This window comes from Lycorma delicatula, chromosome 10 (genome assembly GCF_047948215.1).
Source record: "Lycorma delicatula isolate Av1 chromosome 10, ASM4794821v1, whole genome shotgun sequence".
NCBI classification, from domain to species: domain Eukaryota; kingdom Metazoa; phylum Arthropoda; class Insecta; order Hemiptera; family Fulgoridae; genus Lycorma; species Lycorma delicatula.
Genome location: NC_134464.1, coordinates 64,218,703 through 64,239,984, shown reverse-complemented (window position 1 = coordinate 64,239,984; position 21,282 = coordinate 64,218,703). Strand labels below are relative to the sequence as shown.

The 21,282-nt window shown below is 29.0% G+C and overlaps 1 protein-coding gene across 2 annotated transcripts in view; it reads right to left on the bottom strand.

Moving 5' to 3' along the window:
- LOC142331219 (uncharacterized) overlaps positions 1-21,282 on the bottom strand; it is a 361,282-nt gene that overhangs the window by 19,863 nt on the left and 320,137 nt on the right. Inside the window, exon 1 of one of the 2 annotated variants that reach the window (XM_075376964.1) lies at positions 10,125-10,478. The exons of the other annotated variant lie outside the window; for it this stretch is intronic. Within the exon in view, the coding sequence (XP_075233079.1) occupies positions 10,125-10,146 (22 nt within the window). The 5' untranslated portion in view covers positions 10,147-10,478. Of the gene's footprint in view, positions 1-10,124; positions 10,479-21,282 lie in introns of those variants that run through there. 2 annotated transcript variants of the gene reach the window in all.

Here is a 21,282-nt window from a genome sequence, read left to right as displayed (position 1 = left end):
TATTATTTCGACCAAAAAAAAAACTGCCCCTTTCTTTTAATGTTTCAAACAAACAACTCTCAATCAGAATTGGTTTTCATCAATTATATTGTAATTTAACAGCCAAATATAGATTTAAATTAAGTTGATTTATGAACGCTTAAGTCTTAATTTGATTCTCGGGCTTTCATCCTGAGATCCCGGGTTCAAATCTCGGTCAGGTATGGCATTTTTCACACACAATACAAATCATTCATCTCATCCTCTGAAGCAATACCTATACCTAACGGTGGTCCCGGAGGTTAAACAAGAAAAAAAAAGGTCTTAATTTGATGAATGAATAAAAATTTTCTATTATTGTTCATACATCCAATTTTCTACATATGTATAATACGGCTTTGATGGGTTAAGGAGATTCCTTACAAGGAAAGAACAGTTATGCAATTTAACAAGTTAGGCTTTTTTAACGATATAATTGTATTACTTAATAACAGAACCCAATACTGGATTTTATGCATTAAGTATACCGTTATATTTGTTTTATTAATTTATTATTTTTGTTTAATTAGTAAATAAATAAGAAAATTACACGTGAATTATAATTCTATTCAATTTTACAATTATGGGGAAAATTTTAATTTTAACCATTAGGCATCGTCCAAGAAAGTTCATCAAATCGTTGCCAAATTAATTATTTTTATTATTTAATAAAATGTATATATATATATATATATATATATACATTTAGTATATCATCGGTATATTGACCCAAAATATTTTTTCTCTTTGTAAAACATGTTTTTACGTTTAGAATGAATTCATTACAACTATACAGCATATATAAATAGAAGGAGAAGCATGACAAAAAAAGAAAGAGAGTGAGTGAGAGAGAGAAAAGCTGTTACAATTGATTATCACCACTGTCTAGTACACTATAATACTATTACCACTACAACAAAACCGTTGTTGCAATCAGGTTGCTACACCAACTGCGATATAATATAGGGCCACCAATTCATTTCTGACGTCACACAGTCATCCGGGTTCAACATCCATCCGTTATTGAAAATTTAAATCTACTTTTTCCTTAATAAATCCTACTTTTAGTTAATAAATCCTTGTTTAATCCATAAAACAATAAATAACTAATAATTAAAATTTAAAAAAAACATTAGTTTTTTAAATAAAAAAAAGATAATAAAATCCAAGAATACGAAAAACTAAAGTAAAATTTACATTTACAGTCGACAGAATTAATAAACAATTTCCGCGACAGACTATAGTTTAACAAAATACAAAAATAAACTATACTCATTCACTTTAACAGTTTTCCTGATTTAAACAAACCGAGTGGCGTTATAACAGACTGTCTCGAAAATTACGCGTACAAATAAAGTAAATAATGTAAAACTGAGTAATTTATTATTTAATGTTTTCATTTGGCGCCGACTGAATTTAGTTATGAATTAATTACATGGCAGTTATATTTTTTATAAAGTTATTTCCCTGTTGACAATAACACGACAAACTTAATAAAGTATTACATAAATACTGATGAGGAACTAACAAATTGCGTCACCCAGTCCATTACAGTATTAACATAATCGCACACTGCAGTAAAATCTTACTACAAACTACAGCTAGGATAGTTCTTATGCTGAACATAATGTAGTGGTAAAATTTTATGTAAAATTTCCAAACTGGAAATTGTATACTGAAATCAATTATTTATACTATAGTACAATAAAAACAAGAACTACGAAAAAATCGTATTTCGCTACATGTTGTTGCTTTTAATGACATGACATGAATTTGCTGTACAATTTCATTTCAGTGAAATTATATCTACAAAGAAATATTTTTTTTTTAATTTAAGAAAACATTGAAAATTTTAAGTAAACCTGCTTAGTGAGTTTTTCTTTTAAATTTGATAAAAATATTCAATGGAATACATTTTATAATAAATTAAATATTTTTAAATCAAAAAAAGAAAAACGTTTTAATGAAAATAGTATAAACATATTTAAGCGAATATTACATAAAAAATATTGATAATTTGTATTTCCATTCGTCAAACCCTAATTTGCTTTTTTTGTAGTTGGGGGAAAAAAAATTCAGTTTTTTATTCAATCACTGGGTTTTACCATAAGTTAAAGTGTTATTTTAATAGGTTTAGGGGAAAAGAAACAGTAATTTGGTTAAGAAAAGAAAATAGAGCCCAGAAAAATCAGTAGAAGAAGTATCTGCAATAAATTATATTTGTTGGGAAGGATAAAATAAAGGATTGTAGAGAAGGTGGAAAGAAACTAATAATGAAGAAGTACAGAAGTTTTATATCCTTTAAAAAGTGACATTTTCAATTCATTTTGTGATTTTAATAAATTCCATTTTTGGACCTAATTTTTTGCAATCAGTTTCCGAAATAGAATTTTGAATTTTTTTTCACGTAAAAATATGTATACTTTGGTTATTATAATTTGCCAATTGTTATTTCTAAAGTAACAAAAAAGTAAAGAATTTTCTTTTAAATGGTTGTAACTTTCATTTTATTAACAAATATCGTGATATACATCATTTCTTTGTTATCGTTACCTTTGTTTAATAAATATATATTTTTTTTGCAAAAAAATAAAATTATTTTATCATGCGCAGCATAAGAATTCAGTACACATATCAAGTATAGGAACTATTACACAATATTCATTTAAATGTGTTCTTTATTATTAATCTTTATTAATGTTGCTAGCTGATATCACCACAAACGTTTGAAGCTTGTTCGTGGAATATGGAAATGTAGCGTCTGAAAAATGTCATGCCTGACCGGAAGAAAAAAAAGGCAGGAAGCACCTTTAAAAAATGCTTCTATGAAGGAGAATGAAGAAAATTAATTGAAGAGATATTTAAAAATGAATGAATGAATGAAGATATTGAGAAAATGGAACCAACGAAAGATGCTTAATCAGAACAATTTGAATACGAAAACTAATTTTGGCAAGGACAAATCAGAAGAGAATGATTTATTAAAAATATACCGGAGAAATAAATAAAAGATGCAAAGAAGAGAGGTTAAGAAAAGTTATTAAAAAGGAATAGGAATCTATCCAGAAGTTAAAAATGTTTTGGTAATTGTTCACATTAACGTATAAAAAAGAGAAAAAATCATTTATAAATTATTATATTAACGAACACAATATTTTTTTTAATGTATCAATGAGTAAAGGTTAAAAAAAACATAGCTTCATTTTCTTTTAACTTAAAATCAAATTCAAATTATTATTGGAATAGTAATTGAAATCAGATTTAGAATTGAAAATAATTATCTAACTGAAATTCGAGATAACTTCTTTACCGATAAAAATATAGGAATGAGAGGGGGATTGATGGTTAAGGGAGAAGAAGTGGGAGGAAGATAATAGAAAGAGAGGTTTATAATATAAACACCTTACGTAACTCAATACAGATTTTAGAGTTGAGAATATTATGCACGCGCCAGACGACTATCACACTGTCTTTGTTGAACAGTTTCACCGCTGGAATGTTAACATGAAAAGAATGGCACGTAATAATAAAATAATAATGTTATAAAAAAAATAAAATAAAATAATAATAACACATTAAACTGAAAATTACAGTTACATGAGAAAAATTGTACATAAAAACCAAAACCTTTAAATATATATATATATATATATATATATATATATATATATATATATATATATATATATACACACACACTTTTCAAGATCTTTTTCTTTTTGCATAAAAAAATTACAAAATTTAATAAAATTAATGTATTATTGAAGGCCGAAATAAATAGTTTCATTTACCTTATTTTCAGAATGTAATACTAAAATTATTAAAATTTAAAGCATTTTAAAAATTATCTTAATGATTATTTGTTTTCAATCAATGATATTTCATGTATTTTTATAATAAACTGTTGATAATAATAATAAATAAATAATTCAACGTCCTTGTTTTATTAATTAACTAGTCATTTCTTAACAATTTCTAAAATATGTAAAGGTTAAATAGTAATAATAAATATATATGTTTCAATCGAGTTTCTTTATATGCTATTACATACATCTTCAATTAACGGATATTATAAAACGGAAAGAGCTATATATAAAGCTATAATTAATTTATGCGTTTTTATTACATTAAGAATTATCAGTTTTAATTTTACGCTGTTTCATTAAGTGTTTTCTTACATTAACTTTTAAAAAAGAGAAGGCGTTTAGATATATTTATATAACAACCGATCAAAAGTATTACTTTTTTTGTTTATCTCAAACGTTGCATCTTTATGAACAAGGTGTTATCTTACACAAATTATCTAAAGAAAAATCACGCGAGGAAACGTTTTCAATTGTGTGTATAAATTAAACGATATTGTAATTTCGTTTAAAATGTGTAAATGATTATCACAAGATAAATTGATAGATATATTAATGTGATTTGTAATATAGATCTATTTAATAAATATATATACATAGACGATCGCGCGTGCATTCAGATCCATTTCGTCAGATACAATCAACGCTGATATTGATTTAAATAATTTAATGACAGGTTAAATAAACAATGAAAGTTTAATTTGAGCCTACATTCAGTAAACTATACCGTAGTACGTTACAATTACATAAACATAGGTCTAAATAACAAACAGTTGTACGTTAAATTAATTGATTGCTTCATACAGTATAAAATCAGTAAAGTAATAATAACATTACAGACCTAATAATAAATTAGTCGCAAGTTACTGTATTAACGAATACCCGATTCCAAGCGATATTTAGATTTACTATAACAACAACGTTAATTACAAGTTCGGGTCGTATCCGTAACGTAAATTTTAGTTTTCTAAGCGTTTGTGTATTTTCGTTTACTGTTGATAAACAGCCAATTAATTCTCCTTGTTGTGGTAGCCGTGATGTGTTATCGTACCTATATAACACGGAGCGTGCGTACGTATACAACAAATAGGCTTTACATACATATACAATACCCTTAAAACACAATCGCATATAACATATTGTTGAATAATGTATAAGCTAATTGTACGTAAATCAACGGTTAAGGCGACAAATTAGTAAATAGAAATAATTTCACAACTATTACTAAATCCGTAAATTTCCAGTTATAATCACAAAAAAAATATTAATCTAGATCCAATAATTAAAAAAAGAACACGAAAATGTTACGAAATTACGTACGCATGATTTTTCCTTTAATTTTAAAAATAAAATACTAATACATAACGACTCTTTATATTAGAATTTACAATAAAAAAATCCCTTTCGACACGCCGGAAGGCGGAGATAGATTTCACCGGTGCTAAGTACGGGATAAAAAGATTTTCACCTTAAAAGTTAAGAAAAACTTCAAATTTACTCATTACGACAATGGTTACATGTGAAAAAAGTTTCACATGTTTAGCATACGACAAGTCCTATCTTCTTACAATTACAACAATATTTTGGTCATCCCTTGCCGTAAGGGTTGATCTTATCAAAACTTTTTCCCGACAAAAGGTTTAGGTAATGTTTAGAGGAATAACGACCTATTTAAACAGATTCGATACTGTACCTATTAAGGGAGATATGATTTTTTTTGTCTTCCATCCCCTGGGCCAATGATTGGTATCAAAAAACTTTACAAGTTTTAGACCCTTATCCCGGAATAGTAGGATCTTTAAACGAATTCGATATTTTACTTAATAAGAAAGTTATAGAGATATTTTGTTGTTTTTTTTTCGAAAAAGTCCCCTCACTTCCACCCCGATGGTCCGATTTTGACCATTAACGAAATTGACCGAGATTTTGGGTTGTTATATTTTATGTAGCAATTTGAAAGTGATTGGCACAAAATTACGGCAGTTATAGTGTCCACAAGAAAGTGAAATATGTATAAATAACTTTTGAAAGACGGTGTTTTTGTGGTCTGGGGGATGTGAAACGCGTAGATGTCGAAATTTCCGGAAGTCGGAATCGTGGTACCCGTTATAATAAGTAGCTTTTTTTATGAAATCTACCTTAAAGCTTATAACACAGTTGTTTCTGATACACGGCGTCACACAACTTAATTTTAAATATTTATCATTTTATTTAAATATATTATTTTTTCGTTTATTTAATTCAATGATTCTAACTAAAGCACGCGCGCATACAGTAATTAATTCGTCCGGGTGTGGCGGTACTAGCGGTGACGGTCGGCACTTGTAACTAAAATAATTTCACAACTTGCTTAGAACTAATTTACCTCATACGTTCGGCAGACTGGTGTAGCCGCGAGACTTAACGCACCAGGTATCGAGTCAACCGGACGATCGAGTTCGAGATCCAGCCACACAGTTACACTTTATTCATTTACTTCTATATCACAACATGGTAGACAAAAGCATTTTTTGGAATGAGGACGCCATTTTGCAAAACTTTTTTGCTGTAAAAATGAAGTTTTATATATATATATATATATATATATATATATGTAAGAACTCCTTTTCCTCTAAATGAAGTTCAAAATTTTAACATTTTATTCCACTTTACATTGTTTTATAAATGTAACATTTGCACAAGAGAGAATTTAATAAATATATAAAGAAGTGTAAAAGGTATAAATCTTCGAATAAATTCAGTTATTCTGAATTTAAACATCGTATAAATTATGTTTATAATCAACATAGTTTTTTGTAAATATTTATTTTTTTTAAATCAACTTTCGGTTGATAAATTATTTAAGTTCAAATGTTAAAAATATCTTCTGAATGAACAAAATACGAAATTATAGTAAAAATTAAAAAAACACGATTTTAAAGGCACATAACTAAATAAAATAAAACTCTACTGTATACTACTAACTTTCTAGAATAAACTGTGTAACATACAAGCCAAGAATATAACACAATACAATGATTTGAAGCGTGTTAAGAAGCCATAAACGTAGCTTGCAACCAAGTCACTCTGAAAAGGCAACTCTTGTTTATCAATCTATGTTAAAACAATATTCTTTTACCTTTTATACTTCCATACGAGTCGCGACGTGACTCAACAGAGTATTATCGCGTGATAAAATTCTATATAATGCTTTTAACTTGAATTTATTTGTGGTTATATAAATATATTTTATTCATAAAAACATTTTTTTCGATTGTTGAATCTTAATTTTTTAATAAATAAAAAAAATTTGTAGAAACAAGTTTATAAAATTCGTGATATATCCATTAACTAACTACTTCCTTGAATGTAAAGAAGTACAATAAAGAAGAAAAAATCAAACCTTTATTTATTTATATGAATGAAAACATCAAAACAAACTTTCAAATTAAAAAACAGAAATTCAATTTATTAATATTCAAAAGTGGCTCACATTTAAACTTTGTATTTTTACAACTTATATATAAATTTTGTATGTAAATCAAGCTGCGGTGAGGAATTAAGTTATTTCTCAGATTAAACAAAAATCTACTAGAAAAAAATTAATATTGTACAGGCATACGTATTAAAAAAAATTAAAAGTTCGTAATAATATTAAGGAATTTGAATTTGGTTAATTTAAAAGAAAGAAAAGAATTCGAAAATATAAAAACCGTTAAAGAAGGCAAAAACAGTTAGATATAAAACATCAATAATCGAAGATGTGAAATTTTAACTATTAAATTAAGAGTTAAAACCATTTACGCTGAGGAAAAAAATTGGATCAAACAAGTAATAAATAGCCGATTACTTTAAAAAAAATTAAGGTTAGAAAAATGGGGAAGACAAAATTAATCATAAAACAACGTATTTAAATTCATTTTTTTAAACAGAAGAATTATAAATTAAAAAAATACATTTACCTACATGTGACCGATAAAAAAATAAATACGCTTTTAATGAATAATTAAATATAACGGCAAAGTAGAGAACGGATATTCAAAATAATTAACTTCTTTTTATATAACCTTTTATACTAACAAAGAAAGAAAGAAAGAAAGAAAGAATTTAACTTTCAACTAGAAAAGTGTTATAGTAATAATAATAATAATAATCGGATTGTGTAGTTAAATACATTGTACTCCCTATAATAATAAAAATACTGTAAAGATAATTCGTAGTATTATAAGTTACCGCTAGATAGCAGCAACCGTTAAGAACCTAACGTTGAACGATCGTCGACCGACAATAGCAATATAACATGTCAGCAATGTACTCCACACTTGAGAAGAGGCTAAATATAGAACATTTATCTCTGTCTTTTTTTTCATCTAGACCAACATAACATTAATAATTAATATACAGCGCCATTATCATTAACGACTTTTACAGAATAAAAATAATATAAAATGTCCTTTAAATGATAATAAATTGTACGATGTTTTTTCTCTTTAAAAAAATAATAAATTTTTACAATAAATTTATTTGTACGTATTTTTTTCAGAATGTAATAACCAACATAGAGATAACTATTTAATATTAAGACCACTTAGCATATCAAAATTCATAACTGATAATGAATTTTATAAAGATTATATAATAATAACGGCATTAAATAGTTTTATCTTTTCGGAAAATTTTCACTTCAACAATCAAATTAAATTAAAATTATGGCTAATCTTTAACAAACAAGTAAAAATAAAATTATTGAACTGCTGTTAGAAAATAAAAAACGTGGTATTTCTTTTACAAACTATTCTTTCATTGTACCTGTCTACCCATACACTCCCATTTTCTTTCTTACTGAATTGGGGAGAGAATGATGTGTGTGTGTGTGTATATGTGTGCGCGCGCGCTAGAGAAAGATGAATTAGGGGAATACAAAACTGTTCTTAAAATAAAATTAAACCGATATTAATGAGGAGTTTTGTATAAAATCGTAATTAACTTATTTGAAATAAAACATGAACTCTTAACCAAATGATGCAAGACGCATACAATTACAATGATGCATACAATTTTTTCTCATTTTTACCTTTAAAAAAAATTTCTTTGCACAAAACGACCCCAAATGCAATAACAAATAATGAATCCCTAACTAAGTAGCAGATTGGTTTTTAGTTAAGATAAAAAATTAACATTTTTAATAAACATTGGACGTCAAGGAAGAATTAAAAAAAATTGAGGAAATGAATCTAGGAATTTCCACATAAAAAACTAATTCTAGTAAATTACACATGAAATTAAAGTTAATATTAATTTAGTGTATAAAAGTTACTTTATATTCTTTGACAGCATTAGAATTCTGTGAAATACATATTTACGAAGAAATAGGCGATTTGGATAAAAGCCAATAAGTATTATTATTACAATATATTACCAAACAAACAGTTAAATTACATAAATATATGAATATAAGAAAATAAGTTTAATAATTAAAAAAGCAAGGTATAATTAACTAGAACAAAGTATATTATAATTCGGTAATTAAAACTAATTAATTATGTTATTTCTTTTACAGGAAATTTAAACTTAATGAGATTTGTTACATGAATAATTTTTTTAAGATTTAAATGACATTGAAATTCACTGCCTGTACAGACGAGTTACATTTTCAATAGTAAGCTGATTTTTTTTCTAAGTGGCGCGATTAACAGATTACTAAGTAGCAATAACGTAAATGTTAGGTATGACGTCACTATAATAGAACAAAGAACCGCTGCTAAATAAATTAAAAGGATTTTAAAAAAAATATATTAATCAATTTTGAATATACGTAGATGCAAGTTTCTTGGCTAATTTAACCAATAATTATAACATCATTTAATTGTTACAAAAAATATATTTTATTAGCAATGTTGAAAAAAAAATCATTTTGAATAAAAAATATACAATTTAAAAAAAAATATTCTTGTATTATGACAAAGAACGGTGAAAGTTTATTCTGTAATTAAATCACGGGTAAAAGAAAAAGTAATAAAAACTTTATCGAAGAAATTTTCGAATAAGTGAATAAGAAATATATAAAAAATGCTTTTTTGATTTTTTTTATACAAAAAAAAACCATACGTGAAAAAATATTTAATTAAACGAAAAAACATATGGTTTTAAATTGATTAAAAACATGCTTTACAAAACAGGTGTAAATTAGAAATAGTTTTTTTTAATAATAATTTACAATGGGTAATTCGTTTACAGAAATGATCGAAATTTACTATCTCTCACCTGAAAATATATCGAAAAGCATGTGTATTCCTTTTTGTTACAGCGGAATATAAGACAAAATCACCATTTATGTTTTAATGTGTCGAGTCAGTTGACAAAATTATCTCTTTACGAGATATCACAAAACACATTAACGCACTATTTAAAAAAAAAAAAGACTAAAGAATTATATATCATTAAAAAATAAATAACACTTAATATAATACGTAATGCACTGTGTAATATATATATAAACCAATATTTGGTAAAGTTATTAAAAAAAAGTGTAAAAAAAATACGACCAAACAAATGGTTACGGTAACTAAACACTTGAACTAAATAACTAACTAATAGCACTGAGCTAGCGTCAAACACTCGCAACACACGTACACAACACACCACGATCCACGTGTTGCGTTCGGTAGCAAGCAATGTACTAACGCAAACTTGAACAGTACACCTGGTCCGCCAGTCAGTTGTTCCCCCCTCTCCACGACCAGTCCTTCCCCTCTCTATTAGATACGTCACTGATGTACTTCTCCCCTCCCAAAAGAAAAACTTACTCACCCGCTTCATCTACAGTCACCCTTATTTAGGATCAAACCGCTGCTACTGTATGTTATACTAACTGAATTTATTAATAGGGCCAAGATTGTTGAATTTAAGAAGTAAGAATGTATTTATTCTTCGTTATATAAATAAAAAACAAAAGTCTGAAAACAACGATGCGTAAACAGTTAAGTTATTTATAAGATACTAAATGAAAAAAATTGTCTATTTTTAAAACAACTTACAGTTTAATAATATAATTAATACACAATGCTGATTCATTACAATAATTTTGTAATGACTCACTTAAATGAATCTTCAACCGTTTATAATTTTTTTTTCTTTTTTAAATAACACTTGTATTTTTACTTTGACACAAACTTAATGAAAAAAATGAACGTGCCAAACACATGAGTTTTGTCAATAAATATTTTCTACGCTTCATTTACATTTATTTTGGTATTTCAATATTTGAATTTAAAAAAAAGTTGCAAATAACAAAAATGGAATTCTACAAAATATTTGTAATTTCTACTTTCCCGGCTACATATAGTTTGTACAATACTGCATACTATTAATAATATAAGGAAAATTACAAAAAAACTAATCGGTTCAAAAACTTTAGATGCGATTCTTTGTATATATTTACGTTTCCAGACAAAAAAATTAAACATTGAAAAAATTCCGGCAAAATAAATATTGCTCTGTTTTTGCTTACTATCTTCAGATTGGATACCGCGATTTGGATGAGATGCCTTTTGAATATTGAGCCATTGTTACCATTTTCGAGACCTATAACCATTTAATACGAGATCCATAAGGTTTCGTATCTCAAAACTTTAATGGTTAGGTAAATTTTTCCCTTTTTTTGTCTTCAACATTTGACTGGTCTGATGCAGCTGTCCAAGATTCCCTATCTAGTCGCTTAAGATATTTTCTAATCGTGTTTGATCTAATTCAAGCCTATATAAAATTGTGGAGCCAAAACTCTTTTTACTTCTTTGTCATTTCTGGACTTAATATCACATTCTTTTACTGATTAGATGATTTAACTACATTAGTGTATCATCTTAGTTATGTATTAGGGCGATTTCATTAAAGGGTGTAGAATAATATGTACCTAATCTTTTTGCATTTTTTCCATTAGTTGAGTAAATACACTGACGGAAATGTCTGCCGAAGTATTTGCACCGGTGTCAATCTGACAGAAGCTAAACTGATAACCGTGATTTATCAGGTTTAGATTTAAAATACGATCTCCGGTAAAGCCCCTCAGAGCTAGGAATGGTGGTGATGTTGTGACAAGTCTTCCCCATTAGGAGTCAAAATTGGATAAACTGATTTTTATTAACTTTTGAACTTTGACTTCTGATTATGAATCACTGATACCAGTTTCGCCAGGAAAGTTATATAGCTCTTTGCAGTTTTTTATACATATTTTTGTAACTTAAACATTAAAAAATGTTGAACGACAGAATGTTCCAAGTTATTATGGTCTCCGATAAAAACTCAAGAATGATCTGCCACAAGGGTCGGTACTTGCGCCTCTCCTTTTCATCCTCTATGTCGCAGATATGGCAGAGACAAGATCTAAAAATCATGGCTACGCCGATGACTGGGTGCTAACAACAAAATGTAGATCATTTGAAGAGTCGGAGGAGGTCCTGATGGCTGACCTGGAGAAACCGGGAAGGTACTTCCGAAGATGGCTACTTCCTCCAATTACTAGTAAAACAGAGGTGTTATACTTCCATCTAAGTAACAAGATCGCTAATAGGGAGCTTAAAATTCTATTCGAGAATACATGACTCTTTCTCAATAAGACCCCAAAATACATAGGCGTAACACTTGATAGAACGCTTTCATTTAAGAAGCACCTAATGAAATCTGCAGGTAAATTGAAAGCGAGAAACAACATCATACATAAGCTCTGGAACAAGGTGGGGAGCATTGGCTTTCACTTTGCGCACGTCGGCTCTGAACCTCGTCTTTCGACCGCAGAATATTGTGCGCTAGTGTGGCTTAACAGCCCTTATGTTGCTAGAATTGATGCTCAACTTAGTAACAATATGAGAATGATTGCCGGGGTTATCAGGTTACTCCTCTGGAATGGCTCCCAGTATTGAGCCACATACCACCCCCAAACACCAGAATGTATTAATATGTAATAATAATGTAATTTTTGACTGTAATTGGTGCCATACGCTAAATTTATAAATTAAAAATGCAGCAAAAATTGAAAAAAAGTGGAAGTATTTTAGATAGAAATATTATTATACAGAACAAATTAAATTCTAGTTAAACCAATTAATGTTCATTTAGTTAACGATTTTTATTTCATCTAATATGAAAACTGGTTTATGATTATTTAATTTTTTTTAGTTTTAATTATAGCAACTGATGAAAAACTAAACATTGAAAAACGCAAAAAGATCATTTAACATTTTTCAACAACTTTTATCTAGATAATTCAAAGAGGATACACTAATTTCTTTTTTACACGAAAGCTTAAGATCTACAATAATACGTATTTTATATGTTCAACTTTACCCGATAACTAAAACCTAAATTTGGGCTTTAGAGCCGCCACCTAAATATATTTGATTAGAAAGAAGAGACATGCCTAACCAGGTGCTAAATTAAAAAAAATCCAAAGTATTATTAAGGATCTAGATGATTTTAGCACAAATTCAAACAGCGTGTATGCGAAACCCATTAAAAAAACCACCGAGGGAAGGAGGGGATCAATGATAAGCAAAATTTGAGTGTAGTATAAAAATCATTATTACTCAAAAGTAAAATCATACGAAACAAGAAAAACCTCCATTCGAAGGAATCTTCATCCTCCAGGAATTAGCATTTGCATCCTGCTCTCTAATCCTTCGAGATATCGGGAACAACTCACATTCAGGATTAGAGCCGCATACTGATTACCACAAATATATCCCGGAAAACTTTCTTCCCGAAAAAATGCTACCTGACAAAATGATTCATTAATGAAAATCCTTGTTCGACTTTACGGATGGAAGTATTCGAATGAACTACATACTATTAAGCATCTACAAGAGATCCATTGGAATTCATATCTATATATGTCATATAGATACCTTTACTCTTTTTTTTACAATTTTTAACAACTAAAAAATTACCGTTCATAATTATAAATTCTTGAACAAAAAAAAGGCATCGCTTGTTTCGAAGAGGGAAAATATAAGATTAGTTTTCTTTCGTAAACTCACACAAAATCCAAGAATTCAAACAGTTTATTGGATTTTTTTTTAATATAATATAGTAGACAAAAAAAGAATAATACTTAATAAAAATGTTAAAAAAATAATAACAGTTCCAGAAGATTTTTGTTTTAAGTTTACGATTAAATAAATATTACGGAAAAAAATATTTATAACGAATATATATATTAGCTGTTATTAAATTTATTCAATCATTTTTAAACCTTTTTTTTAATATTATAAGAATCAAGAATAATATACGAATTTTATTTTGTTTGGAAAGTGAAAAGTTTTATAATAAATAAGAGTGTATGTACCGATAGGTTAAATACTACAAATATTTATTTACCTGCAAATATGCTGAACATAAAATTCGGTATCCGGTGAACATTTTTCAAACTATTATTTAAAAATCCAACAAAGTTTTTCTTCAAAAAGCTAGTCAATTTTAACATAATGTTTAAAATTTCACTTGCACTAAACTGTAACCAAAAAGAATATACACACTGTACTATGTAAAACGAACAAATAACTAACCTATTATTCAATGATTTATGTTAACGATACGACATATCGTTAATAATGTTCATATACTAACATATCAGATAACAAAAGAAATGAACAAATTAAATAAATCGTCTGATACTTTAGAATAAAGGAAAACAAAACAAATCTGAAACGTTAGTCCAGCAGAACGATTAGATAAAATAATATTAGCCGATAAATAAATGAGATAAATTACAAAAACTTTACGAGAAATTTGATAAGGTAAGGTAAGGTAACATAAATACCTAAGCCTTTATTATATTAACATTTAAAAGTAATTTTCTTTATATAAAGATCTACACAAAACTATTAAATCATTAAAAAGAAAAATTATTTCAGTCCATTTAAGGATAAATTCGTGTATTAAATTACAGGGATCGTCTAATAATTACGTCACGCAACCGATGGAAGGATAAGGTTTTAACCCTTAAAACAATATCTCCGACCAGCTTGTGTTTTGTTTAAGCTTCATTACTAAATTCTAGGGATCCTAGGCTGGATTACCAACAAGATTCTAATAGTCATTCATTATTATTTTCATCAGTCTTTGACGTCAAACGTCTTTAAAACCACATCGAAACATACGGGTACCAGAACAGAAATTTTTAGCGTAACGAAAAGGTCCTGTGCCTTATAACTCCCTTAATTATCAGTCTCAGAGACGTAAATGCGGTGTCATAACTTACATGGTCTGCTCGCCGATACGACTTTGAGTTTTCGTCACTGCAAATGGGTTGGCGGGCCGATCTGCGCTACAGCGCAGATCGGCCAAAACTGGCATTACCGTTCGTTTCCATTCAGTGTAGCTCACGAATTAGACGTGATGACTCGTAGGTTTGTGTTGAGTTTGACGAGATAGATCAATTTAAGTAATAATAAGTGTATTTTGGACATATTTTTGTGTAAAAAATTAAAGTAAAAACGTATAAAAATTCAATATGTCAGCCTCAGCCCGCGCAAAAGCCAGCCGGAAATATAAATTACGCATATCGTTGAAAAGAGGACGTTATGGGCTACACACAGGTACCCCAATATCCGGTGCCGAGCGAGCGAAACTGGCACGACGCGTTCAGTGAACGACGCCGACGGCGCGAGCACCTCTTCCGCTGCTTATTTGGATTATGTCTCTTACTTCTCATATCACAGACTAATGTTGAACAAAACTGTCGTCGAATATTAATCGAAATAAATATCATGTACCATTTAGTGTCTGTTTTATGTTAAAATTAAATTTAATACGCAGTCAATGTCTTGTTTTTATTTCAATCCAAAACACTAAACGTGACTCGCTGACATACAGACCGACCAGTTTATCTGTAGGGTTGGCCAGCTGTAGGAACTAAAATTTTCCATTGGACTTTCAGTTTGTTAAAAAAAAAATACGATGGTGGTTCTCCCATTTAACTGTTGGTCGGTCTGTAGCTCGGAGGAACTTCATCAAAGGTCTGTAACGTTTCACGTTAAACCATTTTTATTTTTCATTAGTTTTTCTTTTGAGGGGGGCGAAAAACGCTTCCGTGTTATCGTCCGGGTCAAAAAATTACTTTTATTTGTATTTAAAGTTATACGGTTAAAATCTATTCAATGAATAATCCTTTGAACGTAGAATTTTCAATTCCTTTAAAATTATTTTCCTCAGATATAGATGCCGTAGTGTTACGCGTGAGAAATGTAAAAGTTTTACAAAATTGCTCAGGTTTTGGTGTAAACGGATAGAAAATAAGAAAACATTTTTATTGAAAGAATGCAATGATTAACAGTTCATTAAATGTGAAACGTAAAGCTACTGCTTTATCAAATAATGACAGCATAGTTTTTTCCAGTGGTATTATCGCAATATGAGAATGGTGTAATATTTTATTTCGACGTAAACATGAGGAAGAAGATTACATGTGACTCATGTATGTAGGTTTTTCTCAAGAAGTTTGAGGCCTACTGCAGATATTGTCTAACTTTTAAGTCGTATATATTTTATACTCCTTGATAAAATTCTTACTTGTCACAGTATTAAAGAATCCTAGAGTCAAATCAAGTTTGCGCATTCTTATGAAGACGTTAATATTTGTTAGGTATACGAGATTTTAAAGTATGTTAGACAGGCTATTTATGATAGATTTTTTTTTACAGTAACCAGCTTTTTTTCTAGGAAAATCTATTAATATCTGATATACAACTGGTTTTTACAAATTTTTTTTCCGCATAAATATTGGTAATTCTTTTAGTATTTAAAGAATCAATTTATTTTAAAAACAAAAGAGGGTAACTTTGTAATAAGTCGATCGTGTTTGTAATAAATTCTTATCTATTACTAAAAGGAGGAAATATTATTACAAACGAAAATAACTTAAATTTTTATTTATTTTGATTTCATTATTAATGAACTATTTCATATTGAGAGTGAATTATTTATAAAACTTCGATGGAGCTGGAAAGAACAACACAAGGTGAAATTATGAAAGAAAATAATCTCCCGAAAGATTTTTAAAATTCCGTTTGCTTGTTTAAAACACATTTAACGAGATCTTTACTAAACACGAAACTAAAATGAAATTAAAAAAAATATATATATGAACATTTTTTTGACGTGAAACATCTTTAAAATCACATCGAAACATACCGGAACAAAAATGTTCGGGTACCAGAACAGAAATTTGTAGCGTAACGAAAAGGTTTACATCTCCTGCCTTAGTAACTCCCTAACTATTAGTCTCAGAGACGAAAATGCGGTGTAATTTTATAACTTACAAGGTCAGCTTGCCGATACAACTTTTGAGTTTACGTCACTGGTGAGCGGATTGGCGGGGAGGGTCACAGCGCAGATCGAGATAGATCAATCTAAGTAATAATACGTGTATTCTGACAATATTTATTTGTAAAAAATTAAAGTAAACATGTAAAAAAGTATAAAAATTCAATATGTCAGCCTCAACTCGCGCAAAAGCCAGCCAGAAATATAAATGACGAATATCGTTGAAAAGGGGAGGTTATGGGCCACACACAGGTACCATAATCTCCGGTGTCGAGCCAGCGAGACTATTTCGGGAACGTCGCAAAGCTGGCTCGGCGCGTTCAGTGAAGAACGCCGAATGCGCGAGCACCTCTACCGCTGCTATACCCGAACTAATGGACATAACGAGTGAAGATAACATCCATACATCTGTCGAAGACGTCCCCGGGAAAACTGACGCGATGCAGAACCATTGGGGTACAGCAGACAAGCGCTTCAAAATGTTATTTGAAAACAATCCGTTTGGTCTATATTTCAGCGTTTGTGATCGACTTTTGTTCGATAGAGGTTTAAAGCAGACGAAAGCTCGCAACATTCCTCTTGTTTTTATTTCAATCCAATACACTAAGACTCGCTGACATACAGACCGACCAATTTATATGTAGAGTTGAGCAAATGATGGAACTAAAATTTTCTATTGGAGACTCAGTTTTTTCAAAAAATACGGTAGGGGCTCTCCCACTCTACAGATAAGTTGGTCGGTCTGTAGCTAGGAGGAACTTCATCCAAGGTCTGTAACGTTTCACTTTTAAACCATTTTTATTTTTCATCAATTTTTTTTTTGAGGGGGGCGAAAAATGCTTTCGTATTTTTATCCGGGTCAAAAAGTTAACAAAAAATCCGTTTCTCGATTATTAAAATGTTAACAAAATAAGTTTAGAACTAAGATAGTAATAAGTAAAAACAGTAATAATAACTAAAATAATAGAAGAAACGTAACATCAGGATAAAATATGTAACACGAATAACAAAATAAAATTTATGGTTGATTATCATTAAAAATTAAGAAGTATTGATTTTTCTAATAGAAGTCACAATACGTGGTCTAGTACATTCTTTTCATTTCCTAGGATGCGAGGAATGTCCCTCGGTAATTTTCGACGGAAGGTCGCAGCATAACATATACAGTTCGTAAGGATTTGACGCACAGTCAAGCGGCAGACGCATCATACGCCCAGTGGTATTTTTCTGCTGACGTCAGGTATCCACGAGTAGCTCTAGTACGTCGTAAACGCAATCGGAACAGGACCATTTCCTTTAGTAGAATTTTTATGCATGAAGCATCCCATGGTAACATTGTATCTTTGACGTGTGGGATTCTCCACTGTAGCAGTCCAACCATCTTGCCACCATCTTCGAAGTGTATGTTTAATGGAATTAATAAAATCTTTAGTAGTAGTAACTCGAGTGGTGAAAGACGGTTGGTTGTATGCGTCTTTAGCAGCGGAATCCATACGTTCGTTACCCAGGATTACAACATGGCTAGGAATCCAGCAGAAATTTATTTATGTGTTGTGAGGATTCAATTCGGTGATTCTATTATAAGTTTCGGTGACGATAGGATGAATAGAAAACAAATCTTCTAAAGTTTGGAGTACACTACACTAATCGCTACAGATGTGACGACGTTTTGACTTAATGATATTCAAAGCCATATTGATGGCGTAAGTTCAGCATTGTAGACACTTGTAGTACCAGACCAAACACATTAGGATGTTTTCATAAGGATTTGACACCCAATCTTTAAAAATTGTTTCATTTAAAATATTTTCTTATCTTTTTCATATATTTAAATATTTTGTTAAAAAGCATTATAAATAATAATTTTAAAAAAATTTCTAAGAGGCGTGGCATTCGCATATGAAATTTTTTCAACTAAGCTGTTAAAGATTTGATGGTCCATTATTTTTTTTGAATGAGTTAATCATCTTTTTCATAAGAGGGAAGCCGTCCCCTTGGTAAATAGTTTTTTAATTTGAACTTATCACTCAAATTTCAATTATCACATAAGTTAATTTTACAAGATTATTTAGACTAGCTGAACCGTTCCTGGAAGACAACTAAACAAAAAAAAAATGTAATACACCGAAAAAAAAAATTTTCAGCAATAATATAAAATCATATAATTTTAATTTCAGGTACAACATATATAGATAAATGAAAAAAAAATATTAATAAGTGCTAAAGTAGGTAATCTCCAAAGTAAAAAAAAATATTCTGTAATGAAGACTTTTAAAATAAGTGAAAACAAAATGGAGATTCAAGTCAATTTCATAAAGAGAAAATCTTCATATATAATTTGTAATGACTTTAATACTGAAATCAAAATTATTGAAATTGGACGCACTGCAAGATAATGAAACTGCTCATTTCACAGGTTTTAAGTTCATAGACTTGTGAAAAATACAATTTACTTCTAATTTTCAATGAAATAACTAAAAATCACTTCTCAAATTTAATTCATATGGGGATGTGTAAAATATCAAATGAAAAAAAAACCACGATTAATTCAGACGTAAAAAAAATCCTTTACACCAACAAATTAATATTTAAAAATATTGTATTTATAAAACAAAAAGCTAATACTGTATCAGAAAAATAATATAAAACAGTAAGTCATCTGATCGTATTATATGCAAACAAAGAAAGATATAAGCAAAAACAAAAAGGAAAAAAAAATTAAGAAAAATAAAAACGAATTAGGTAGGCAACAACTCCTGGTTTCTTCTCACCTTGCAGGGAGAGCAGCTGTAACATGTCAAGCGAGCGGTAAGAGCAAGTCCTAACCAGCCAACCACTATTCTGCCCACCGAGACAAGTTAAGTGGGCGCCCGTGCAGTGCAGACAGGCGCGCGCGGGAAATCCCGTTTTAAGGTAATAAATTTCTTCAGCTTGTATAAACATATTTTTTTAACATCATATTATAACCGCACGCAACATATAAGAACAAAGCATTTTTATCTGTATTTTAATTCTATTTAATAACACTAACGTATTACAAATTGGTTATTATTATAACAAAATTCTTAAAAAATAAAATAGCTTATTAAAAAATTTGATTATAGAAACCAAAAAAATATTCAGTAATTTTTTTTTTGTTCAATTTGAAATTTTAAATTAATCAGATATACATTATTTGTCACTTTTTTCTACAAAAAAAAAATTGATGTGAACAACACCTGAATTCCTTGTACGTCTATTAAATTGCATTTACATATTTTTTTTTTAAATGAAAAATACATAAAATTTTATTTTATTAATATTTTTTCTTTTTTTTTTGTTATTGAATTATTATTCATTGTAAATTTTTTTTTACAATGAAAAATAATTATTAATAAATCAATATATTTAAATTAAAAAAAAAGTTAAAAAAAAAAGAAAGAAATGAAGGCTGATTCGAACCGATGTGCCTTCCCCTAAGATCCAAATGTTTATTTTGGTATAACTCTGGAACCAATGAAAATAAGTACTACTTATGACATATCGTTGAAAAGCTCTCAATGAGGGCTCACTACAGTAAAGAAAACGTTCAAAATCCAAATATTTTGGATTTTTGGACACTTTTGGTTCAGCTTATTGCAATCAAAGGGGAGATGTTATAACAGTCCTAAATCTAAAATTTCAACATCCTACGGCCAATCGTTTTTGAGTTATGCGAGATACGTACGTATAGACGTCATGCCGAAACTAGTCAAAATGGATTCAGGGATGGTCAAAATGGATATTTTCGTTGAAATTTGGAAACCGAAGTGTTTCGCTATTACAATACTTTCTTTACTTCGTACAAAGTAAAAACGATAACATTTATAGGAGCCTAAAGTTGAAAATTAATTAAAAATATAAAAAATTATTTTTTTATTTTAATCGACGAACAATCGAAAGTAAAAAATATACTTTATATTCGAACATAAATATATATTAAATACTTAAACAGTATTATCATCAGTGAGGAAGATTTTTCGAATATTTTACCATAAATCCAATTTCTTTACAACCTTGATTTCCTTTTCCTAATTCTAATTCAAAACTAATGGGATATGCCGTTAATACTTGTAGTAATAGTGCA